General features: G+C 33.8%; 2 protein-coding genes across 2 annotated transcripts; one reads left to right on the top strand and one right to left on the bottom strand.

The window, feature by feature from the left end:
* On the top strand, window positions 10,097-12,301 carry LOC109719486 (F-box protein At4g18380-like). Its single transcript, XM_020246209.1, has 2 exons — window positions 10,097-10,435; window positions 10,828-12,301. Exon 2 carries the CDS (start codon window positions 10,989-10,991, stop codon window positions 12,054-12,056), a length of 1,068 nt encoding a protein of 355 aa, XP_020101798.1. The 5' UTR covers window positions 10,097-10,435; window positions 10,828-10,988; the 3' UTR covers window positions 12,057-12,301.
* On the bottom strand, window positions 21,463-25,214 carry LOC109719023. The gene is made up of 3 exons (XM_020245511.1): window positions 24,700-25,214; window positions 24,158-24,305; window positions 21,463-22,058 (listed from the first exon to the last, which is right to left on the bottom strand). Exons 1-3 carry the CDS (start codon window positions 25,126-25,128, stop codon window positions 21,829-21,831), a joined length of 807 nt encoding a protein of 268 aa, XP_020101100.1. The 5' UTR covers window positions 25,129-25,214; the 3' UTR covers window positions 21,463-21,828.

Here is a 27,210-nt window from a genome sequence, read left to right as displayed (position 1 = left end):
ATTAACAATAAGTTATTTTTAAAAAATATGGACTTAATTTAAGATAGATATATAACAACTAAATGAACTTTTCATCTCTTTTTTAATTTTTTTTTTAAAAAAGAAAGAATTAATTCCCCTTCCTCCCCAAAATTGTAATCCCTATCATTAGGAATTTAATTTATGCCTTTAAAAGCATGGGAACCATCACATGAAACCCACACCAAAAAATAATAAAATAAGCTGTACTCTGAAAATGCCTCCTCCTCAATATTTGAGCCAATCTCCATTCTCTCATGTGATTTGCTCAACTAAAAAAAAAAAAAAAAAAAAAGGAGAGAGAGAGAGAGAGAGAGAGAGAGAGAGAGAGAGAGAGCTCTAGAGAGAGAGAGAGAGAGAGGGATTTGTACAATTACTACCACCCATTGTAGCTTCACATGCTCCCCAAGCACAGATGCATTTCTGTTGGTTTGAGGACCACCACAAGAATAAATGGTGCAATTAAGGATGATTTGATTGAGCCAAATTATGGATGTTTTCTTTTCCTTTTTTAACTATTATTTTTAATCAAAATTATGTTTTAAAAAATCACGACGCACGCGGTGAATAAACTCTAAAGCCAGATGTAATTGGTTTGGGATACCACATCATTCACGTGATCGTCACATGATAAAGTTTTCGGCATATGGAGATAAAAAAAAAAAGATAAGACGAGAAAAGAGAAATCAGAATTAATATTTATGAGACTAATATATTTATAGTTGAATTGAATTACTAGCCCCTCATCAACCTTCTCGTTAAGTATCGTTTTGGATCTCAATTTTTTTTTTCAGTTAAATGTTGAAAATCACAAACTGTGAAAGGTGTTTCACTTTAATTCTTATCGTTGTATACACCTAATATATTTTTATGTTCGTCCACCACCACAAATTTGTCGATTTTTTATCCATCTCATGGTTAAATGATTCAAATATTCAAATTTTAGACGGAGAAAATGCTGCACAAATGTATACGTAGATGTCGCAAAGTACATGTTATAATCATTTTTTCACAAACAATTGTCAATAAAGAACAAAGTTAAAAATTTTTAAACCAAACTAAACTTTAAGTTTAGGGACTAGTACTAGGTGTGCAATTTACCCAAAATAATTGTTTTTGGTGCCATAGCAGTAGAGCTATATATATTGCTTTTTTTTAATGAAGCATCTTAGGCTTAGACATATGCTTTTACCTTTAATTTCATGGATCCAGTTATAAGATATATATGAAGGTGGGGAGGGCTCAAAGAATCTGGAAAAAGATCAAAAGAACACAAATCTTAAAGCTCCACTAAGTACTATGTTGAAGTGGCATCAAGCTTACAAACAAAAACAAATTAAGCACCAACACATTGATGGTCATGTTGGAAATCATAATTCAAACTTAATTAGAGTTTAACTCAAAATTTTATAAAAGATAAAATTTATCCATAATTTAGATTAGACCAATTTTTTATATATTGAAGTTGGTTTAATTGGATTTGCGTTTATTTAGAGTTGAAGTGTAATTAAAATAGGATTTAAAATGCCCCTGAGGGTGTAATTAGATGGGTTTGATTAATAAAAATACTTGTAGTTTAGTTCTTCTTCCTCTATTGTTTCCTCTTCATATTATTCTATTTTCATATTTTAGATTTTGGATTATAATTGGTATCAGCACAAATACTGATTTCAGTAATTGGTGTCAGAGCAAATAACGCTCCTAATAGATTGTTGATTAAAAGAATATAACATTTAGTTCAATTCACAAACTATACAAATCAAACACACCAAATATAGGTTAAAAGCAAAAAAAAAAAAAAGAAAAAAAAAAAAGAAGGTAGAAGATAAATTACGCTTTTTATCCTCAAACTATGAGAAGTGTGACACCCTAATTTTGCAAGTTTAATTCATTATAATTTTTTGCTCATACTTTCCAAATTATTTTAATCAAATATTGATAAATTACTAATGTAGATACATCATTTACACATAAGTAACTAATTCATCAATGTGACACTCTTAGGATTTAAAACAGTCCTATATATGAGATATAATAGGATTAAATTTTTTAATCCGACTATAATATTGTGAATGGTAGTTAGACCAAAAAGATTAAGAGAGTTAAGCTTTCTAGAGTTAGTAATTTTACGATGGATGACCTCTTGGAAAATAAAACGTTCTAGTAGTATCTGAGCCAATCACTGGTCGGAAATGTGAAATAAGTCTCAGCTCAGCTAAAGTCATACAACGTGCATGTTGAGCGTCGCTCTCCAGTTGACGACAGTTGTGGGTGGAGCGCAGCTCCCTAGGAGACCAGCTAAAACTAGCGAGCCAAGTCTCACATCGCTTGCTTCTTGTGTTTAAGTCGCCTCGCTTGATGATGGTGAGTATATTTAAATCCAACGAGAACATCAGGGCCTAAAGAGTTAATCCGGCTATAGTATTTTAGACGATAACTATACTCAAAAGGTTAAAAAATTTAAGCATGCTATATCTAGAGTACTTCTAAAATAGATAACCTCCTCAAAATTGGGGCGCACAATCAACATCTAGTTAAAACAAGAAAAAGAAAATAATTTAATTATAAAAGTTTAAAAAATACGGACCAAAAATTACGGCGAACTAAAGTCCATCGTACTCATAATTTGTGGACCAAAATTAATTAAGCCAAACATTTTGAACTTAACCACACAACATCCAAAAGTAAATCCTACATCGAATTACTCAAATATATATATATATATATATATATATATATATATATATATATATATATATACTTATTAGATTCGCACGTTTTTTAAATTAACCATTGGAATAAAAACAACCGAGCTCTAATGGTGATTGGACCAGTGATTCATACCAAACGAGTGGTAATAAATAAAAGGAGGGATCAAAACATGTGCAAACAATTTGGTGGTCCTGATCCTATTTTGCTGATCTGTATAGTGGTTGGATCCATGTCGGTATAGTACGACGCTTCTTTAAAATTTAAAAAAAAAAAAAAAAAACTAGGATTAATTACATCTATATTTATTTATGTGTGTACATTGTCAAAGCCGTAAACAATAAGAAGCGTAAAAAGTATGGCCAACTCCTGTACTATCTCGATTCTCTGACTCGACTCTGTTCTATCTACGTACTTTTTTTACTTGTATATTTTACTCTCTGAATTTTGATTTATGTACCGATTGTTTCTAGTACAACTGATAAAAAATTTAGTTTTGGTATCCTAAATTCGAATTCCTATTGATTCATGTTTCTAATTAAGTTTATTTTTAAATAAAATAACGAAAGGGGTAACATTGTATCTGTAACGCCTCCAATAGTCCACATCGGATGGGATGTTGATTCCGATTAATTTATATGAGATCTACACGTTAATAATAATAACTGAGTTTAAGTATTTTGAGCCGGTAGTTTGGGCCCAACAAGTTATTGTTCCTAGCTGGTCGGATCGTTGCATTTGGCATCAGAGCCGAATACCAGCCGGAAGTGTGAGAGCTAAGTACTATGCGGGTCTGATAATTCTGGTCCTAGTCTATCTATCTCTGATCTGATTTGAACCCGACGTCCTCTCTAGAATCTCGCATCGTCTGATAATTTTGGTCCCGGTCTGTCTGTCTATGATCTGATTTGGACCCAACGAGAACGTTGGATATAAACAAGGAGAGTTTGTAACGCCCCGAATAATCCTAAATCGGATGGGATATTGATTCCGATCAGTTTATATGAAATCTACACGCTAGTAATAATAACTGGGCGTAAATATATTTTTTTGGCTGGTTTATGTCCAACGAATTATTGTTGTTAGCTGATCGTGTCATTGTATGAGTATAGCCGATGGCGGTGAAAACTGTGACATATATTATATTTACTCCATCGTAACACCCACACCCACTGTGGAAATAAATTAGGGTAATTTGGCCCCAGTACTTTGTATCTGTAGCATCATATGGATCGAGCTAGAATTAAACCAAAATAAGTGTGGGTCAAATTTTGGATGTGATGCTAATGAATGTTGTCCCCCACTTTTTAACCAGTTCATCGCTGTGATTTTATTTAAAATGTATGACCATCTTATTTAATTAGTATATATATATCTTTTTAACATATCTGGAATGTTACCGACCGTTCCTAGAGCAAGTGGCAAAGGCTTTGATGGCTGGTACCCGAGACCCAAGTTCGAATCCTAATTGATTCACATTTCTAGCTAAATTTATTTCTAAATAAAATAAACGAAGCGGGTAGCGTGCTACCTATCTCTCTCAAAAAAAAAAAAAAAAAAAACATATCTGGAATGTTTATAATATTTGATAGATGCGGAGTGTGATTAAACGCTGAGCTAATAAAAATCATATTTCACTATCAAGTTTTTTCTTGTCATAGTAAAATAAAATATGTTACCGTAACAAATCATAAATTGCAAGACCTTTTAAGAAATAAAAAATCAGAATCTTCGGTTCGAATTATATCAGAGGTTTTCGTTCCAAATATAATAATGATAATTTATTCCGATATCCAAACTGTGCCTTCAGTAGTTTCTTCACGCTACAAGAATGACCGATAAAAACTGCTGACATAGGAGAAATAAATAAATTATTTTACAGATGGAGTAAAAATAGTTATTTCATAAGAAAGATTAAGGATAATATTGGCATTCGGTTAAATCGAATCGGGTGGGCCTATAATTGGGCTCGATCCGACGATTATTATATTATCTAATTGGACTTTGATTAATTTTTTTTTAAAATTGAAAAACTAATTAAAGATAAATTCTAACCATATTATGATAACAACTATGAACCAATTTACCAGCGATCCCTAACGCAAGTGGCAAAGGACTTGGTAGTTGGTACCCGAGGTCTCAATTTAGAATCCTAGTTGATTCACATTTCCAGCTAAGTTTATTTCTAAATTTCTAAATAAAATAAATGAAGCGAGTAGCATGCTACATATCTCTAAAAAAAATAATTATAAACCGATAAATATACGGGTAATCTCACATAAGATAAAATAAGAAATGCAACAAAAAAATCAAGAGAGAAAGATAGAAACCACATCCTCTATTAACCTATTATTTTAGAAGATTTTGAACGGTGGATTAGAGATCGTGCTCGTTTGTAGTTCGATCCACCGCAAGTTTGGAGCGATAGAAAACCTTCGTGAACAATCCGAAAACACGTGAATCAATTTCTACGATCCGGACTCATTATGTTCTTACGTAAGTTGCTTTCGCTAAAAGATACGAGCGAATACTTCCGCTGCGTTTTACGAATAACAATTAAAAAACTGCAACATATGTAAAAATTTATAAACTGAAGTGCTTAAATTAAAAGTATAAAGATGAGCAATACAATTTTTACTAAAAGAAACATTATTCCTAATAATAAGGAACCTTTTGTTGCAACCCCCAACATTGTTTTTGAAAGCTACAAGCTGCCTATCTATGAATTGTACCTCTCCAAATTCAGTGGGGTCAAGAGCCAATAGTGGAAACATTATTATTATGATAATTATTTATTACAAATTCTAAATGGATATAGATAAGGTGTTGTGTGTGTGTGATAGATAGATAGATAGATGGTCTTATCCTCAAATCATGATATTTTGAAGTAAACAAAACATTTGTTGGGGAAACATAAATGGTGGGTCTAAGATGGCAACTATTTATAAAATATATATAGGGTTGCTTAAAGATTCTTCATGTCATTTTCATCTACATTGCATGACAATTAATTATTTCAAACTTTTATGGGGAGTTTGATGATGCCATTTAATTTGAATATTTATAAGTCAATAAAAGGCCATAAAACATAAATACTAATAGAAGACTACATAACCATGTTTCAAAAAAACATCTCACACTGATCGTTCTTAACGCAAATGACAAAAGAGCTTCGTGGTTAGTACCCGAGATCCAAACTCAAATCCTAGTTGATTCGCATTTCTAGCTAAGTTTATTTTTAAATGAAATAATCGAAGCAGGTAGTATGCTACCTTTCTCTCAAAAAAAAAAATAAATAAATAAATAAAAAACAAAACAAAACATCTCACAAACAAAATACAGAAAAGGGGAAAAACATGTGGATAGTTTGTTCCTTATAAATAGAAAGTGCTTCAAAACTACAAGTAGTGTAGATGGTATATGATATAATAATAAAAAAAAAGGTGACTTCTTTAGAAAATTACCCTAGTAATCGCAAAATAATTGTTGCTATTTCACAATCTCTTTTGCTTGTTAATTGAGTATCACTAGTGGGTAAATATTAGTTAACTATCTTTTAGAACACTTTTGGTTTTCTTGAAAAAGATTTCTATAGACCATCAAGTTCTGATGTTGCAATTTTACCATATATTCAAAAAGGTAAACTTCTAACTTTGCTTGCTAGTTTTGTAGTTTAAGTTTTGTTTCGGTGTAACGAGTATAGAAATGTTGTTAGTTCATTGCGAAAAAAATATGACAATTTGATCTATTACAACAACAATTTGAGATATTGGAAGAATCCTATATGATAGAATTCGTCACGTTTACTCCATTATTTGCCTCTCTCTCTCTCTCTCTCTCTCTCTCTCTCTCTTTTGTAACTAAAACTTCTTGATCAAAATTAGAAAAAAAAAGGTCTTAATAATGTGACTTGCTAGACTAAATAGCTTGCCCTAACCTCTTTTTTGTTCCAACAGATACTTAAAAAGGACAAATTTCTTTATTAAAAAAAAAACAGGAAATGATGTGTAGGTAACTATATGTATTCAACATGAGCAATGCCGGTGTTACACCCCTATCAGGGTGTACCATTTACCCCCCACCCATCTATGGGTGGGGATATTTTCTCTTTTTCTTTTGAGAGAGAAATAGTTAGTATGCCACCCGTTCCGTTTCGTTTATTTCATTTAGAAATAAACTTAGCTAAAAATATGAATCAGTTAGGATTCGAACTTAAGAACCTCAAATACCAACCACCGACTCTTTTGTCGCTTGCGCTAAGAATGGTCGGTGGTAGGAATATTTTCACGCACTTAGATTGGTGGGGTGTATTTTGTACACCCCGATCGGAATATATGAGGAGCATTTTTCATTCAACATTATCTTTCTTTTATGTTTTGTTTCATTAATGCAAAACAGGTAAATACTAAAGCAAGAACTCCAACTACCATAAAATGGAAGTTGACCAATATTTTTAACTAGATTTCATTAATCATTAATGTGGGTACTAATTAAGCTTCTCCTTAATTATGTCCAATTAATTACTTCAATATTCTCTTAAAGTCACAATTTATATTTGTGGCTTTTAGATGATTAACAAATATATAGTCTAAACAAAAGCACTTATAGCATTAAAATTTTTTAAATAAAAGCAATATTAAGTTGTGAGTTATTATCTCATTATAAAAAGGTCTAGATATAGATATAGATTCATAGTTGGGTTTGGATCAAAGCTAGGGGAGGTGTTACGAAAATATCCCATGAATAGAGAGCTTTTTGAAAAGGCACTACCAAACTTCTTTTATCAAATCTTCGTGATTTACTACTTCCTATTATAATAAAAAATAAATATATTTTAAACTAAATATTCCGTGTGGAAAACAACTAATTAGTTTAGATTTTCCTTAAGACGAACTTCATATCATGATATTTTTTCCAAAAAAATATCACGTATGTTTGGATCAAGAATTTAAGTGTTCATCTGCACGAGTCGTATCCATCATGTCATATCGTGCTAACAAAATATCGATACTATACAGTTCCTACGTCGATAACACAGCTGAAAACTTTCTATTCTATAAATTAGTAAATAATTTTTCACAATAAAATTTTAAAAAAAATTGATAAAAATACATAATAAGCAATTATAATATTTTATTACTAAAGAAATAAATATTCCTTTCACTAGCTCTCTCTACTCTTGGCTTCGTCATATTCATTCATTTTTTTGCTTTTCATAAGAGATTAAAACATTATTTGCCAAAAATTATGTATCTAAATTGCGCACAATTACTTACAATGTAGTTAAAAGTTTTCATCAAAATAAGTAACTAAAAATAAAATTATTTCAACGTGAATTCTTTCGGTATATTTTTTTGGTCAATAAAATAAGAAATTATTCTATAATTCTAAAGCTGCAATAATGAAATAATTTGTTTTTTTTTTCTTTCACAATTTCCAAAAATTTTATTTTAAAATTCTAAAGCAGCAAATCTAAAAAAAAAAGGAAAAAAAATCTTTCTATTAAAATTTGCCAACAAAATTGAAATAAGGGCAAAGTATAAAGATACATTTTTTGAGTTTTAAAATTTATACTCGCATCTTTTCTCAAATTCCCATGTCCACAAAAAAACCCGTGATATTTATTAGGGTTAGTTGCATAAAGGTTCCTGCAAATATAGTAAATTACAAATATATTTCAATAAATTTTAATTTTTATATAATGTTCCTGCAAAGTCCTAATATTTTAAAATATATCTCTGTCGTTAAAATTTGTTAAAAAAATTTAATTAACCATAAATTAAAGACTTAACTCTAGTTGGTTAATGAGGTGAATTGACCTTTTTACCTCTCTTTGAATAGCAGTTAGGATTTTTAGAGAGATATAATTGTGATTGTAAAAAATATCATTTCACTTATAAAATAAACAGTATTTTAACAGTAACAAAACCAGAGAGACATATTTAGAATTTTCGAAAGTACAATATATGAAAATTGAATTTCATAGAAAAATATTTACAATTTATTATGTTTGTAGAAAATTATGTTTGTAGGTATTTGTATAAAATTAACCCTAATTATTACTACAGAGTAAGAAAGAAAATATCACACTTATTTTCCATCCACCATACAACAATTGGCCACTTGTCCTAACCCCCCACGCCGTTACCTATCTAACGGCGTTACCTATTTTTATTTTAGGGTAAATTTTAATTTGTCTGTACGTGTAGTTTAAACCTATTTTTATTGTGGTTCAAAAAATTATGTTTAATTATTTTATAATTTTATTTATTTTGTTCAAAGAAAAAATTTTTAGCCACGTGATCGTAAAGTAAAATTTTTTAAAAATCTACCCTATTTAACGATATATTTTTATAGTAAAATAAAAATAAAATAACAAAACAATTAGATAATACTTTTTTAACTACAAGATAACATAGTAAAAAATATGCTAAATCACAAGGGAGCAAATTAATATTTAGCCTTTATTTTAGAATTAATTTCATAAATGCTCTTCTATTTACTGCTAATTATGTAGAAGCCTCGTATTTATCCCTCCAAGTAGAAGTAAACATACATCCAATGATTTAGATTCTAATTTTAAAGCTTCTATGATAGAATTTTGGATAAACTTCAAATATCCCTCTGTGGTTTCACACTTTCTCACTTTAGTATCCTGCGGCTTAAAGTGTATCAAGTTAGTCCCTATGGTTTTGTATTTCTTATTTTAGTACCCTGTGATTTAAAGTGTATCAAGTTAGTACCATGCGGTTTTATTTTTCTCTTTTTATTATCTATTTTACTAATTTTTTTCATTAAATCAGTGACAAAGTTAAAATTAAAGAGCATTAAAGTGAATATTCGATAAACCTAAGTAGGGTATCGGAAGTTTTTTGTATATAATTTAACGAAATATTAACGGAGGGAAAAAAAACTCAGTGACAAAGTTAAGACTAACGGGTGCTAAAATAAATATTCGAATAAACCTAGATAGGGTATCTGAAGTTTTTTCTATATAATTTAACAAAATATTAACAGAAGTCGACGAAAAGAACAAAATAAAACCACAAGGTACTAAATTGATGCACTTTAAACTTTAGGGTACTAAAGTAAAAAAGTACAAAATCATAGGTATTAAATTAATACACTTTAAACTATATGTACTAAAGTGAAAAAGTATGAAACCACAGGTTGGTATTTGAAGTTTGTTCAATCCCTAGAATTTTAAAGGGCGGTGTGTGAAATATGCTCATACACCGGGCGCACGCAATAATATCTCTACAAAGAATCTAAATCTCCGAATGCTGACGTGTACTTAACGGCGCCGTTTGCTCCGTTATCTCCCTCCGTGCTCACTAGTAAACAGCATAAAGCGCGTGAGGGGAGGAGCTGCTTCTTACTTCGTTCTAAACAAGAGAGAGAGAGAGAGAGAGAGAGGAGAAGAGAAATCCCCAAATCCGCAACCCTAATTCGTCATCAAATCCCCCAATCTCTCTATCAGATTCTCCCTCTTGGAATCGCCCGTGCGTGGAGTCGCTCGGCGGTGGAGATTCCCTCGAATTTCGCCCGATTTCGGGGCCGGATTTAGGGTTTTGTTACTGGTTTGAGCTCGAAGTGATCTGATCTGGTCGGGAGGTGGAGAAAGGTCGGATTTTGCAGCGTCTTGGTTTGGATTTTGGTAGGGTTATATGATTCAGGTGCCTCAGTTGCCGTGCTAGATCTGTAAAAGGTAAATCATATTTTTAATTCGATTTTGAGCTAGGTTTTGTTTTACTTTGATTACAGCTAAATTTTTGAGCTAAAAGTTGCTTATTTTAGTAACTTTGGTGAAAATTTACTGATCTTTTGCTCATTAATTTTTTTGATTTGAGGATTATGTTCGTCATTTAGAGGAATCGTATGCATTTGTGGATAAATTTTTCCTATTTTTTTGGTGTTATATTTCGTATGTAGATCCTAATTTTTCTTGCAACTACTTCTTGTGATGAATGATCGGTTTAAGTATCTTTTTTTCTCTCATCAATTTACTCCATCAATTTCTTACCTTTTCATCTAATTCAAGTGGAATATGTTTAGATTTGGTCCATTAATGCATTGCTTCTCCTTGGATTGTTTTCTCAGATCATTGGATCAGTGGAAGAGTTTTTAGGAAATTAGCCACCATTTTTAATTTTTAGTTCTTGGTTGTTCAATTTTGAGTTCAAAAATTCCTATCTAGGAATTTATTGTAGGAGAAAAGGAGGAATACTTAGATTCTTCAAAAAAATAAAAAATAAAAAAAAATGCACCCCAAAGCTCGAATCCACGCCGATCCATCTCTTGAAATGGACCAATTCGACCGCCTACCCGACTCTCTAATCCTCCTCATCCTCAACAAGCTCGCGGACGTTCGCTCCCTCGGCCGCTGCTTGGCCGTCTCGAAGCGGTTCAACGTCCTCGCCCCTCTCGTCCACGATATCTACATAAAGATCGATCGTGTTGTGACCGTCGACGGTGATTCCGACGAAGCCCTGAACTCTTCCACCCCGAAACCCCGGAACCTCTTCTCGCACTTCTTAAAGCTGATGGCTTTCACACTCCTAAAGCCGTTCCACCACCTCCGCGGACCCAATGGGGGGAGCAAGCCCCTCTTCCCCCAGCTCTCCCACCATTCCCCCGCCCAAGTGCTCAGGAACTTCACCCATGTCCGGAACCTCCGAATCGAGCTCCCTGCCGGAGATGTCGGGACTGAGGAAGGAGTTCTGTTGAAATGGAGGGCCGAATTTGGGAGCACGCTCCAAAACTGCGTGATCTTGGGCGGAACCCGAGTAAGCCCTAAATCAGGCAGCTCGGAGCAAGAAGCTTCGTCGGAAGACAATGGAAGCATACCCGAATCGTTTTACACTAACGGAGGGCTAAAACTGCGAGTCGTGTGGACGATCAGTTCCCTAATTGCTGCTTCCACGAGGCATTATCTTCTCCGACCGATTATTAAGGACCACCCGACACTGATGAGCTTGGTTCTCACGGACGCCGACGGGCAAGGCACATTGTTCATGGGGGCTGAGCAACTTAAGGAGTTTAGAGAAAACCAATTGGCGGCTTCGGCCTCTTCCAACAGAACTCAAGTTCCGGCCTCCAACATGAAGTTGAGGTACGCGCCTTATCTCGATCTTCCAGAAGGTATGGGATTGCAAGGGGCCACCCTGGTGGCGATTAAGCCTTCTCCCGAGGGCTGCAGCGGTAGTATCCATACTAGTAGGAAGGAGACTGATGCCTTTGTTTCGGGGGCATTCGATGGTCCGTTTAAGGTCGCCGCGAAGGCGCTGATGAAGAGAAGAACTTACCTGCTGGAGATGAATGGTTTTTAGATATGTTGTTGTTTTTGTCGTTCATTACGTTCATCTTGCTCTTCTACTAAGATTTAAGACGCAGCAGCTGTTTGCATTACGAGATGCGAAGCATCTCTGTTTGATTGAGGTCTGTACAGTTATGTTTTGTTGTATGTCTATGCAGTTTCTGTAGCTCATTTTCTTGACGACTCTAATTTTTGTAATCTTGTTGGTTTCACTGTTATAAGATATGCCATTATGATGCTTGCTTCAGTTTCTCAAAATTCGGTGCTGCACTGCACTTCATCTGTTAAATTAGATCCAATTTCGTATCCTTTGCTTGAAGAAATGAATGAAATTGCCTTGGAAAACACTACATCATTATGTAGAAATAAATCATTCTGATTTTAGTGTGCCATCTTCCGCCTAATTAAAGAAATATCAGTTGTGTGTAAAGTAAGTTATGCTCTTAGATTAGTGTTGTAGATAGTTTTTGTTTTCAACCCTAAATAAGGCTAAATATTTTGTCACATTTTGTAGGTGGAGTGTTTTGTGTCACCTGCAGTTTTTTGTGGTGGCATGGACATGTCTCAAGAATTATTGTTCTTAGAGAGTGAAGTAGGGAGTTTCCCCAAGTTTCTAGAGTGGCCAGTAGTAATTGTGCTGTCAGCAGGTGAAACTGTTGTAGGCTATAAACTAGAAGACACTAGATAGTTGTCCAAAAGATATCAATAAAAGGTAACTCAAAAAATTAGCTTGTGCAATTTCCACTTCATCTGTAGCAGACATTAGGATGGGAAGGTGAATCCATGCTATGATAAATGCAACTTCTGTAGACATAATTCCAGTAGTTGCGCTATTTGAAGCTATTTATTGCTCTTCTGCGGTCACTTCTAGCGTATTTTAAAACTATTTCGTCCTGGACGGTGGTGTTGGAATTGTAGTTTTTTTTTGTTGTCTGGAGATCAACCTGGTGCTTGGATTCTGAGTAAAGTTCTGGTGAAATTGCCAGTAATGTGAATTAAAGATGTGTATATGTAGTTGGTTAAGGAGACAGATGACTAGAACAAAGGCAGTTGTGTGATAATGTTCAGAAGACACCTTTGTAAATGGCATGCATTGTTTATTCTCTGGAGTTACAGACATATTATGCATTGCTGAAAATAAACATACTGGATCATTAGGGGTTATTATGATCGATTAGCAACGTTCTGCGTGAAGAGAGAGTAGAAGGAAGTAAGGAATGCTGCATGCTGGATTGCTAGGGTTGAGCATTCGATATCTGTCGGTTTTCAGATAGATTGAAACCAACCAAACCTAGTGCTCGGCATAGCAAATCTTAGGCATGAAAATAAATACAACATTAGGAAATGCTTGAAATTCCACAATGATCTAGGGCATGTTCAACAAATTTGTAGTGGCGCGGAGTGAAGAGTTTTAGAGTGATTCACGTAGTCCATGAAGTGCCAGTTCGCCCGGCCGATGCCGAGTTCTAGAAACTCGCGAATTGGAGCTTACAGAAACAACTAATTGCACCACCCAGAAGTAATAATTACAGAAGCCTAATTAAGCCTTATTAGGGATTACTTATCCACTCTGTTTAGACAATTAAATGCTGACACTAATTTGTCAGTACAGTAATATTACTGTCAATTGAGGCAAAAAATCCCTTTCAAACCTTCCTATCCAAGAGGGAAACATTTTTTTAGGGCTCCAAAACATCTAAGACAAAGCCACTGTAGGTGAGAGATTGGGGAAGCACATGAATAGTGAGATTTACTGGATCTTGAAATAAAATAAAGGATCTAGAGAAAGAAAGAAAGAAAGAAACATACAAGGATTAGGTGGGAAAGAGCAAACACACTAATTTCTCTGCTAACAAGCTACAGAAACAATAAAGTTATCCGAAACTACCTATGTTGCTTGTCTTCGAAGAATCGTTAAGACATAATAAAAAACACACAAATGATGTATTAGGTTTTCGTTATTCTTGTCGATTCCGTTGTTCTTCGAGTGCAGTAATGCTCTGAATCAATTCCAAACCACTCTGCAATTTGCTGGTAGGTGAGAAGAGCCCCTGACCAAAAGATGCAGATGCTTAGACCAAATTTATCCTTGGGCATTAAGGTTTGACATATTGTCACCATTACCACTTTATATATCACTTTTAAGGTAGTTAAGGTTGGTCATACAACTCTTGTGATTTACCACCAAAGATGTTGGAAAAACTTGCCCAGAATTGTAGACAACTTGAAACAGTACCCAACTTTAACCAACTTTTACAACAAACCTACAAACCTACTGGTTTAAGGATGAAGTTAACTTAAACTAGATTGCAACTACGAATGCGCGAGCGCGTACACACACGAACATAGCACACATAAAACATGCGCACTCGCGCACTCGTAGAGCACTAATGATTTACTAATCAGGAATAAGATGTAATTAATCTGTTGGCTATGATGGTTAGGATTATTTCGCTCGCTTAGCGATGGACTTGACTTGTTCTATACTAATCTTATGAAGTTAACTGTTTTTTTTTTTTTTAAGATTTAGTCTCAATTGATGTATAAGATTAGTTCATCCAAGTAGACTTAATTAGTTTTACTTATTAGTAGCTCTTAGCTGGTATGATTATGGCAACAAAATTAATGATATGTAGGGGTGGAAAGAGTCCTCTTTATTTATTAATCTCAATTTTTAATTGCCCACATTGTGGGGATTTTATTTGTGGGGGGAATATATATTTCTCAAAATAATGATCCACTAGGGCACTAATACATCATATATACATAGGCATTATATAAAGAGATACGACCCTCCAATTAAGACTAAATATTTCCTGAACTTTTAGCTTTATTTGTTCATTAAAACTCTTGATCTAATGTGGGGTTTTATTTGGAAATTATTCCTTACAGTTTCAAAATATTTTTGACAGGTTTTGATCGGTTTGGTCTATAGCTGTCAACGAGCTGAATACGAGCGAGCTAAGGCCGGCTCATGTTCGCTTATTTATTCAGTAAGCTGAACATGAGCTAACCTATTAAAATATCAAGCTAAAAATTTTAGCTCGTGCTCTATTCTTTGATATGTCAACGAGACGAATATAAGCTAGCTCGCGAATAGTAAGTTAGATAGTCGGCTCTTCTATTGGGTGAAAAGTTGAAAGAAAAGTAGAATCTTAGTCTAATAACTGAAATTCACAAAACACAAGTGAGCTGATTTCCAACTCCTACATGGCTCATTAAAATACGAACTGAAAAATTTAGCTCGTATTCAGCTTGGGTATTGAACGAGCGGCAGACCTCGAGCTCATTTCCCGCCTAGCACGAGCTGGCTCGCAAGTTGTGGGCCGGATCGCTAGCCTTATTTTGGTCAAGTAGATTGTTGAATTAATTTGAAATTTTTCTCAAAGGAATACCACAAATAAAATTGTAAATACAAAGATGTTGGGATTAAAATCGTATAAATTAGATATGATCTAAAATATCTGTAAATAAAAAAAAATGATGAATTTAAAAAATTCATATGCTGAAATAAGCTTATAATACGTGGATAATGTATGGTGAAGCGAGTAACCTCACGCTTCATTTCCAATTTACTTTGTGACTTTGATGTGACAACAATATATGAATATGAAAAGTTGCAGTGACCGCAGTATTGCGTTAGCATTATGTTAGCATTTCATTATCTGCCTTTTTTTTTTTTAACTAAATCTAATGACAAAATCTTAATTATCATAATTAAATATAAATACAAAATTACATAATAATATCTATATAAAAATAAAATATTATATATATAATTATAAAGATTTGTGCTTTTGATAGTATTATAGTCAAACTCTCTCTCTCTCTCCATATATATATATATATATATATATATATATAGTCCGGCTACTATGCTATCGGTAGCATGGAGCGCTCGTCGCCCTACCAAGTTGTTTTCGATGATCGGCCTTCCAAATCAACGATCGGTTCCGTTAGACTTGATCTACACTATTGAAAGTATTTGGAAATAAATTTCAGATTTTTTAGCATCATTTGACTAGTGATCAAAAGATCTCAAAATTGACATTTTAATGGCGATGTGGTGTGTTGTGAGTTTAACGGTTGTAAAACAATCAAATGCGATGAAAAATTATTTAGAAAATTCTTTTCACTATTTAGAGTAAGATCAGTATATCTGTATCTTGAATTTAAATTTTTTATCATCATTTTTCATGAGATTTTTATTTTTAGCCGTTCAATTTTAGACTACTTGTTTGATAGGTAAATGATATCGAAAAATTATGAAATTTAGTTTCTAAATACTTTCAATAGTGTAGATCAATGTTACGGAGCCGATCGTCGATTTGAAAACTGCATCATCGAAAACAACTTGTAGCACGGAGCGTCCGTGCTACCGATAGTATAGTATATATATATATATATATTATATATATATATATATATATATATATATATATATATATATATATATATATATATTAAGAGAGAGAGAGAGACTACTACACTATCTATACTAGCGGGATTTTGGTACTATAGTCTCGTTTTTAACTTTAGAATGTTTAAATCAACGATCCATATTATTAAAACTGATGTAGGATATTTGAAGTTTTTAGGAATAAAATTTTATATTTTTTTAACATAGTTTACTTTATGATCAAATTATTTTGAAATTGTCAATTTTCAATGGCTAGTATGGTGAGTTTGTAGTTTAACGGTGTAAAAAAATCTAAATTTATTCAAATTTTGATAAAAAATATTTTAAACTATTTAGATCAAGATTAACATCCTTAATCTTGAATTTAAAAGTTCTATTCTCAAATTTTAAAGATTGCTCAATTTCAATCATTCATTTTGACATGATTTACTTACTAAGTAAACGATGTCGAAAAAATTTAAAATTTTATTTTTAAGAACTCCATATACCCTAGAACATATTTAAAGGTGTGAATCGTTAATTTGAACAACCTAAGATCAAAAATGAGACTATAGTACCGGAGCTCCGGTACTATAGATAATATAGTGGCCTAATTCTATATAGAGAGAGAGAGAGAGAGAGAGAGAGAGAGAGGGACAGAGAGAGTTCAGTTACTATACTTATGAGTACGATCGTCCTTGTACTCATAAGTCGATTTTGATGATAGAACTTCCAAATCGATTATCCATACCATTAAACATTATTTAGAACATTTAAAACTTTTAGAAATCAAATTTCATAATTTTTCGACATCATTTATCTTACGATCAAAATGTTACAAAATTGACAATTTTTAACGATTAGTATGAGATATTTGCTAGTTTAACGGTGTACAAGAATTGGAATAGATTGAATTTTTGATAGAAAATTCTATTCACTACCTAAATAATGTTTAATAACTCCAAAATAGTAGCCCCGCTCTCTCTCTCTCTCTCTCTCTCTATATATATATATATATATATATATTTGATAAAAAAAAAGTTTTTACGACAAATTGGTTTTGCATTTTTGCTTTTTTTGTGCAGAAAACAAAAATATATCATTTGTAAAAATTTTTAATGGAAAGACAATTTTACGTGGAGCCAAACAAGTGAAAATCATTTTACAAAGGAAAAGAAAAAAAAAAAAATCAGACTAGTTTTATGTAGAACGAAACATGCCTTTAATTGTGCCGTGAGATTTTTATTTTAGGATTGAAAAAATAATACAATAAAAAAATCAAGAACTAAGCTATTATATTTTGAAAGTATCAAGTTGGTAATATTTTCATGTTGTTTTTAATTAATTATTGGGCATCCAAATCAAAGATCATATATAATATTTGCACTTTTTAGGAACCGGATTTGTGATTTTATGAAATTACTTATCAATTAATCAAGTGATCTTAAATATATCTTATATTTGCTGTAAAAAATATTAATTTTGAAATCACTTAAATAACATATATAAATAGTATTAAAATATTATAAAATTTGATTTTTAAAAAGATTGTGAATTGCAGATAATGTTTAATGAAGTCGATTGTTGATTTGAATGTTTTATCATCAGGGGCAATAATGCGAACGTAGTTTTATAAATATGCTTGCTCAACTCTTAAAATCTAAAGTGAAGGATAATTGTGAAGGAACTTGTATGATATCTCTCCACATATTTTGGTGCTATGCACAGATGTGCATCTAATTTCCTTAGAAATTCTATTTGTACATCTCAAAAAAAAAAATAAATAAATAAATCATACACTTTTATTCTAAAATTCCCAAAAATCTAAGGGTTATAGTGAAAGAAAAAAAAAAAAATTTGACGTGATAAGTAGGTGAATGATAGGGATGCAAACGTGGCGGATCCTGGGGCGGGAGCCCCGCTCCGCCTCTTGCCCCGACTAGCAAAAGCCCGCTCCGCCTCCCGTCCTGAATCCGTGACAGGCTAAAAAATACATCCCATAATTCGCCCCGCCTCGTAATCCGCCTCCTGCCTGCGCCCCGAATCCGCCCCCGCCAACTAATATTTTTTATAAAATTATAATATTATTAATATTTTGTAAAATATAAATTAATAATTTTTAATAATATTATATATATAATTTAACAATATTAATTATAAAAATAAAAAATATCAATCACAATTTAAAATAAAATTCAAAATTTTCAAATACATTAGAAATGAGAGTACTAAGTTATTTGTATTTTAAACTTTTTGGTAAATACATTATTTTTTAGAAATATTTTTTAAAAATATAAATATTTTTCGGGGCAGATTCAGGGCGGATCATGGCGGGGCGAATTCGGGACATGTCAAAATTTCTCCTATTTCCTGCCCCAAATCCGTCTCTGATCATAAAATTTAACCCATTTTCCGCCCCAAATCCGTTTATTTTCTCTCATTTACTGCCCCCGTCGGGGCGAATCGAGGCGGGGGCTCCACCAACCCGGATCCGTTTGCATCCCTAGTGAATGATGACTCTTGTACAACCTCTAATAATGTTGCTCTTTTTTTTTGTATTAATTGCACTCTAATTCCCAACCTTTGATTTTTATTATTTTATTATAATTAAGTCTCAACCGTCAAAAACCATTAATGCACTTTTGGTCCACGGCTTTTAACTTTATTATTTAATTATAATTAAATCTTAGCTACAAAAGAGCCGTTAAATTTAATGCAAGCGTCGTGTCAGCACCACCAAAACAGTACTAGATTATTTTAGAGACTAAAGCTCCCAAAAAAAAAAAAAAAAAAAAAAAAAAGAAAAAGAGGTGTTTTATTACAATTGGATTTTAGCTTTAAAAGAGTTTAAATTTGATGCCATGTGTGTTGTCAGCGCCATCTCAGCATCAAGACTAAAGCAAAAAAGAAACAAAAGGTTGGAAACCAATGGTATAATTAAAATTAAATTTTTAATTAGAATTTAAAGCTACAACTTTGATTTAAAAGTAAAGTAAAATTTTGAATTGAAATTCAAGTTTTGTATTTGACTTTGAAATTGAATTTGAATTTTGATTTCAACTATTGAAAATTAATTTTGATGTTAGGAATCAATATTGAGTCTAAAAGTTGAATTCAAACTCAAAATATAAATTTGAATTTCAAATTTCAATTCAAAATCTGAATTAAATTTCAATTCAATTTCGAAGTCAAATTCAAACTTTGAATTTCAATTCAAATTTTTAATTTACTTTAAATCAAAATTTTAAATTGAAAACCCGGATGTGAATTGAATTGACATTTGAGTTCAAAATATGAATTTAAAATTAATTCAAGATCTGAATTTGAATTGAAATTGAAATTTGATTTCAGATTTTTAATTTGAATTTTAAATTTATTTTAAATCTAATTTTTAATTTTGAACTCGAATTCAAATTCACATTTTGAATTTGAAACTCAAAATCTACATTGGAAGTTAAAATTGAAAATTAAATTCAAAAAACTGAATTTGAATTTAAAACTATGTACAACATCCGAATTTGAATTCGAATTTAAAATTTAAATCCAAATTAAAAATTTAAATCCAAAAGTAAATTTAAATTTGAAATTCAAATTCAAAGTTAAACTTAAATTTGAAATTTGAATATAAGATCAAAATATAAAATTGCAACTTCAAATTTAATTCAGTATATAAATTAAATTTGAAACTTGAACTTTTAATATAAATTTAAATTTAAATAATATAAGTAGCTGGGACTGGCTTGACACTTTCCATCAAAAATTAACCTATTGGTGATTTGATTGCAGAAAATAAAAATTGAGATCCAAAGTATAAAAAAAAAAAAAAGGAAAAAAAAGAAAAAAAAAGAGGGGACCAATAGAGTAATTAACTTTTTTTTTTTTTTTTTTTTGCTCTTTGGTTTGTTAATTTGTTAATTATTGGTATTAGATAATACATCAATTATTTGATGTTCCTCTTCTCCACCAACTAATTTTTAATAATTGGATGGTTGCGAAATCGAAAACGAATAATATGGTTGCGATGTCATGTTTACAACGAAAAATTCATAAATATTATATTTTTTTAACTTTATTAAAATAATTTTATATTTTATTAAATCACACGAATACAACCCCCTCCTTGGGATGTATAAATTCTTACCTGACAAATCTTTTTAATTTATTCAGGCAGCTTGTTCTAGAGATTTCCGGAACAATTAAGCAAAATCTAGAAAAAAAAAAATTAAAAAAAAAAAATTAAAACTTAGGATGAGTAATTGTAATGTAGAAGCCCTCATCCGTAAACAATCATTCAACGCCGATTGTCCACAACTACGGATGGCAATCCAGCTCGGTGTTCGCAAGCCAACTCGTGTTCTGCTCGAAATGAATTCGAGATCGAATTGCTCGTTTAGTAAACGAGCGAAGCACGAGCTGAAATTTTCAACCAGTTTAATAAACGAGCTGAACACGAGCTGAGATCAACTCGCTCGTATTCGGCTCGATAACAGCTCGTATACATATATTTTATATTTATATATATATTAATAATTATATATGTATATAATATAAATTTTTATTTTTTAATTTTTAGCCCACCCTAAATATAAAGCAAAACTCAATTATAAAATAATTCATTTATGTGTAAAATTTTAATTATTAGATCAAAGTATAATAGGTAAGATTGTGTAAATTTATTTCCTATATACATTCTTTCTACCCCTTTTAAATTAGTATTCATAAGCCAGCTCTTATTAGGCTCGTGTTCGGCTCGTTAATAAACGNTTCTTTCTAATTCTTTTAAATTCTTATGACCAGCTCGTATTCGACTCGTTTATGAAACGAGCTGAACACGAGCCGACCTCAGCTCGCTCGTGTTCGGCTCGTCGACACTCCTACCCACAACTACTCCGGCTATCACCGGACCACCTTGCTTCTCGCCGGCGAACGCATCTTCACTCTGCATGCCTCGTCCACTCTATTTTCCTTTCCAATGCGGTCGCAAAAACTATATCGTAACCTTGGACAATGTACGAACTTATTTGAGCATGCGCAAGGCGCTCTACTTGCAACCCCAAACGAACCCAAAGTCGCCTTGCTTCCCGTGCGGTGCCCGCCTTTCTGTTCGAAGATGGGCAAGCCTGCCTCAATCTTGCTAATCCGGACCTCCGCACCCTTAAAGACTAAGTACTCCGCTATTAGAAACAGAAACTACAGATACACTCTCTTTCGTTTTCTCTTTCTTGTACTTAGTCTTTGAAGGCACGGAGCTCCTGGCGAGCAAGATCGAAATAAACTTGTCCATCTTCGAATAGGAAGGCAGACGCCGCACAGGTTTTGACGAGCAAAATCACTAAGTTCATGACATATAGGTAACTATGTTTACTCAAATGATTTACTGTACAAATTACCATTTATCCTCAAATTCCTTGAGATGTCCCTCAGTGGCATGGAGAATCGGAACCCTAATTTTGGAAGGCCTTTTCGAACTGTAGTGATTGACCACGGAGAAGATTATGTAGGCAACTCCATCTTCATCGATATCCCGGTGGTATAATTGTTGCCCAGCGGCAAAACTGCCGAGCAGTTGATAAGATCTCTCGGAGCCATCCATCGCTAAACAGAGCTCCTCAGTACCTGCGCAAGTGCAAAACAACAGTTCTCAAGTCTTTGTTTCTTTTGTGTGCGCGGACGCAAGCACACCTGCATCTGCGCAATGCGATTAAAATGGCAAGTAAAATTGATCATGCACAAGCTTAATAATATTCATGGTACAGGTCTAGCGGCGTTTGCAAAACGTCGCAAGAAAAGAAAACAAAATATACTGCGTTGCAAATAACCTGACGTGAATACTAACAACATAACGGCACCACGAACACGAACTAAATAACAGAGTAGGTGCACCTCTTTATGCTTAAGAATGCGTCACTGCTTGAATCAAGCAGCAATATAAAGAAAAGTACTGGCAAATGTGCAAAAGCTACACACATTCACTATTAAAGTACTGCTCGAATTAAGTTTCATAGCAAGTGCAAGTCCATTTGTTTGATCTTTTTCTGAAAATCAAAACCTATGATGCATGCATATAAACAGAACAAAACAAATAAAAAAAAAAAAAAAATTATAGCATGATCAACTTGTTTTGTCAACAAATCTCATTTTGTTTCAAAAAAAGCATACAAAACACATCTCCCAGAAGTATCAATGCACCGAACATGATAAATCTTCTAATACAACCACCATCCACCTAAATATTTTATAAATAGCTCTTCAGTTCTGCACTTAACGAACGTGACTGATTAAGACAATTATTTCAAGAACTAGAGAACAGAAAAAGAAGAGCAAGTGAGAAACCCGGTGATTAGTGTAATAAAATTCTGTGAGCAAACATCAATATGACATTCTTCTTCCAAAACCTCGAACTGTCGATAACATTTAAGTTCATATATCATTTGGTGCTCATTAAGAAAGCTAGTTAGAAATAGCAAAGTCGAGCTTGCTAATATTTCTAACAAAGGGTCAACATTTGACAACATATACAATGTCAATTAAATGTTGCCTCCTAAAATATTTCAACTTTTCTTATATATTCATTCTTAGTCCTAGTAAATCATGCAGTTTCAGAAGTAAACAAAATAATAGTCCACAATAAACTGTTGAACTTTCAAATATTATTTTAGAAACTATATCATGTTTTCATAAAAAAACACTACGCGACAAGTCTTCAACCGTCTGTTGAAGTTTACTGTGGCCCTAAAAGTTTTAAAATTTTACAATCAAGTCCCTAGTTTTTTACTTTTTTGTACTTCATCATTGTCTTAAAAGTCCTTCTCTTGCTCTTCATTGAAAGTATTGTATGTCCACACAATCACATGTAATCACCATATAAATGCCAAATAAGTGTTTATTTGTCAACTTTAATACAATGTAGAAATTAACGTATCTTACCATTTACATGTCGGTTACATGGACATTTCAATTTCATTGGAAAATTCACTAAAACGGTTATACTGCAAAGAAGTCCAAAGATTAATCACCTAACTATCAAAATTGAAAGGTAAATTACGAATATAAAACTTCACCAAAATATTGAGTACACCCAGTGTATAACTTACCAGAATATTCTGATTGAATTACAGGGGAAAAAAAAAAATGAACCATGCACTTTAGCCTATCCCTAATTTACACTCCTACATAAGAATATTACATTACCCGATCCTTTCCGTAAAATCAAAATCAATCCAAATCTACGACCTTGGCAACTGAGGAAAAGGAGCATGTATTACAATGGTGTGAATCGTCCTTTTGGCCTTGTACTTTTATAAGCAAGGAATGGTGTCGGTTAGTATACTAAGAGCTTAGCTTGATTTCAGAGATACGGGCATAGAAACAGCAAAATGCATTATCATCATAGATTAGAAAAATACATAACTCTTTTACTTGAGCTATTAAAATTGATAGTTTATTGGACAATATATATAATCAAAGTGATTCCACTTCATTAAATATGAGTTGATACAATCTCCTAACGCGTTCCTGTGTTATTTTACATCCAAATTTACTAACTATCACAAATTCTTGGACTCATTTGAGAAGGTTGTAAGGTACGGAATTGAAATTGGTGAAACATTTTATTCGGAGCCAAAAGATGACATGAGCTAAGGTGCAAGGAAAGTTTTTCTAAAATAGTCTATAACACCAAAAACCACGAATTTCTTAAAATGTCGAAAGCTTACATGCGGCGAGCTCCTTTTGCGTCTGGTACACAAACTCCAACACCGCAGAGACCTCCTCCTCGAACCGAAGGAATGGCCCGCCGTCAAAACCCATCTTCCGGAGCTTGCAGAGCCCCTCGCCCAACTCCATCATCGCGCCTCGATGGTTCTGATTGATACCGACTCCGAAAATTTAAAGAAAGAATATGTACAAAAATTTGAAGTTATTTCTATCAATGAAAATGGAATGTTATCAAATTTAACTACTTTTAGATGAAAGTGCAGGTTTTGGCGACAGTTAACTGCTGATATTATCTGACGGAACTGCGAATTTTGAATTTTGACAAATACAGATTCAGGTTAGAAAATGAAGTGCATGATTTCAGAAAGTAACATTCAAGTGTAAGAGGAAAGAATGAAATAAAATAAAAGGTCTAATTTCAAAATAGCCTATAGTTGAGGGATCTTGCATACATTTTCACCTGGAAAAAATGAAAATATCCTGGAGCCTTGAAACCCCGGGAATCAAAGAGGACGAGAGAGCTAGGGTTTTCCGACCTCACCTGATTGAAGAGATGGTGCAATCCCACGGCGCATTGGAGAACCCCGTGGAGGAGGGTCCGGATCGGATCCTCGGCGCCGTACCAGAGCTCGTCGAGCGCGTCGTGGCACCCGTAGTAGTCCCCGCCGTTGAAGAGCCCCACGGCGAGGTCGAAGCTCGGCCCCTCGCCGTCGCCGTCGCCCCGAGGCGGCTCCTGCGGGACGTCGCCGCCGGAGAGCCGGTGTCGGAGGAGGAATCCGGCGGCGCGGCGGCGGCGGCGTTGGTGGGGGTTGGATCGGGGCAAGGGGGAGGCGTGGTAGGGCTTCGGAGGTGGGTGGGGGAAGGAGGCGGCGGTGGCGGCGGCGGCGGCGGCAGCGGCGGCGGAGATGGTCCGAGGCCGCGGGAAGGGGACGGAGGAGTGCGCGAATCTCGAGGCGGCGGGGGAGGCCATGATGAGGGTTCGGGAGCCGTTCGCATTTTTGGGCGGTTCCCGCCGTTCGCTCGGTGGATAAGGGGGAGTCGTACGTACGGAGTCGCTACAATCGCACACGTTGGGCTCGCAGGGAATAATATAAGTTAAAAAATAGTCGGCCCATCTAGGGCCCAAAAGAGAGCATTGCACGGTTTCAAATTATGGGCTGTTGACGAGCCGAACACGAAAGGCTCATGTTACTTCGTTTATTAAACGGGCCGAACACAAACTGGTTTATTAAAATATTGAGCTAAGAAGTTCAGCTCATTTATTAACGAACCGCAGATAAGCTAACTCACGAATAGCAGATTAGATTGTCAACTCTATTATTAAATGAAAAGTTCAAAAAAAAATGAAAGTTAGAATTTTAATATAATATAGCGATACAGTATAATATATCATACCTACTGACCTGTATATATATAGATATACTAATAATAGATTTTGAAAGAATATGCAGCATCGGCTACCCCCTAACGTTATTTATTAAAAATAAATCTATTAAGACATATGAATGCTACAATGTTTCTTGGGGCCACGTGGCAAGAAAACCGCCTTCTTCTTGGATTATAGATATCATAATCCTATCTCTTATATGCTGCCATCCTCAATATAAAATCTTACGTTTCTTCTCCAACCATTCGCTTTCTAAATGCGTAACCCTTTCATCTCTCATACTTTTAATTACATGCATTATATTTCACCAATTAGTGAGCTTTGTAACTCCAATCCACTCCCCTCCACTATTAATCCTCACTTCTAAATGCTATGCTAAACCCTTCATCTCTCCACATTTAATTGCATGCATCATATTCTATCAATTAGTGAGCTTTGTAATTCCAATCCATTCCCCTCCACCATTAATCTCCACTTCTAAATGCTCAACCCTTCACCTTTCCACATTTAATTACATGCATTATATTTCATCAATTAGTGAGCTTTGTAACACCAATCTACTCCCCTCCACCATTAATCCCCTCACCCCCTCTTTCTTGCATGACATGTTATTTTTCATGCAAAAAGAAACATTATCATCTAATCTCTCACCCCACACTCATCTCCTTCTCTCTATCTCATTGTGTTAACAAAAATTATGAGGATGATAAATAAGAAGAACATGCGAAGAACGTTGTCTTCTTCAAAAAATATCGTCCTGTAAAGTCCAGCCGCGGCCCATATAAGTGCTCGCTGGGCTGGTCTGCACCGGAGCCGTCGCTCGCCGTGAACCGCCGCCGCCTCGGCTGCCTCCTCGTACGGCTCGCACGCGCCCGCAACTAGGCCAAGGGGAGCGTCGTCCTAGCCTTCTCTTGGCGGCAACGTTGCGCGGGAGCTCGCTTCTCAAGAATCGCAGGAACTTCTTGATAAATCAAATTGTTTAAGAATAAGGATTTCTAAGGTTGATGTGATGGCAAGGCTGTATCGGTTTAAATATCGCAGTTTGGTGATGCAAATAAGGTGTTTGTTCATAGGTTACAATAGAAATCCAGAAATGACTCGGCACGCGGAGCAACTACCAGCTGAAGATTAAGAAGATGTATGAGATTTGGATGAGTAAGAGAAGTGCTCCAAAAAAATATTAATTTTTTTAAGATTGATGTTTTTTGTTTTATTTTTATATTATGATCATTTTTTTAAGTAGACACTGTTGTGGGCAAAATTTCTTTCGTAGATTAAAAAGTATGATGCGGAGATTGGAGCCTGAAATGCCAACCAAAATTTTCTTAAGCCAGATACGTTAAGTTATTATTTATGTATTTCATATACTTCTAGCTATTATTTTATTTTTTTAACAACTGAATTTAGTCATGCAAATTGACTGTGCTTAACATGATATAGCTTCCTATAAGCTGCAAATATAAAATTTATTAAAATATTAAAAATTTATTTTTATTATCTACCCGCTGCATCGCGTGGGTCTCTACACTAGTTTAGATAGAAATGGGAATCAATTAGGATTCACACTTGGAACCTCGGGTATCAACCACAGAGCCCTTTACAACTATTTCATAACGGATTAAGCTCTAGTAAATTTATGTATGGACTTTTTTCTCGGGGACAAAA

Source organism: Ananas comosus, linkage group 13 (assembly GCF_001540865.1).
Source record: "Ananas comosus cultivar F153 linkage group 13, ASM154086v1, whole genome shotgun sequence".
Taxonomy (NCBI): domain Eukaryota; kingdom Viridiplantae; phylum Streptophyta; class Magnoliopsida; order Poales; family Bromeliaceae; genus Ananas; species Ananas comosus.
This window is presented reverse-complemented; position numbering and strand designations above follow the sequence as displayed.

Excerpts from the sequence above, each read along its gene's own strand:
- LOC109719023 (XM_020245511.1), bottom strand. The coding sequence starts at position 25,128 with ATGGCCTCCCCCGCCGCCTCGAGATTCGCGCACTCCTCCGTCCCCTTC. Across the intron at positions 24,306-24,699 it reads TGCACCATCTCTTCAATCAG|AACCATCGAGGCGCGATGAT; the intron begins GTGAGGTCGGAA and ends GGTATCAATCAG. Across the intron at positions 22,059-24,157 it reads GCAAAAGGAGCTCGCCGCAT|GTACTGAGGAGCTCTGTTTA; the intron begins GTAAGCTTTCGA and ends GCACTTGCGCAG.
- LOC109719486 (XM_020246209.1), top strand. The coding sequence starts at position 10,989 with ATGCACCCCAAAGCTCGAATCCACGCCGATCCATCTCTTGAAATGGAC.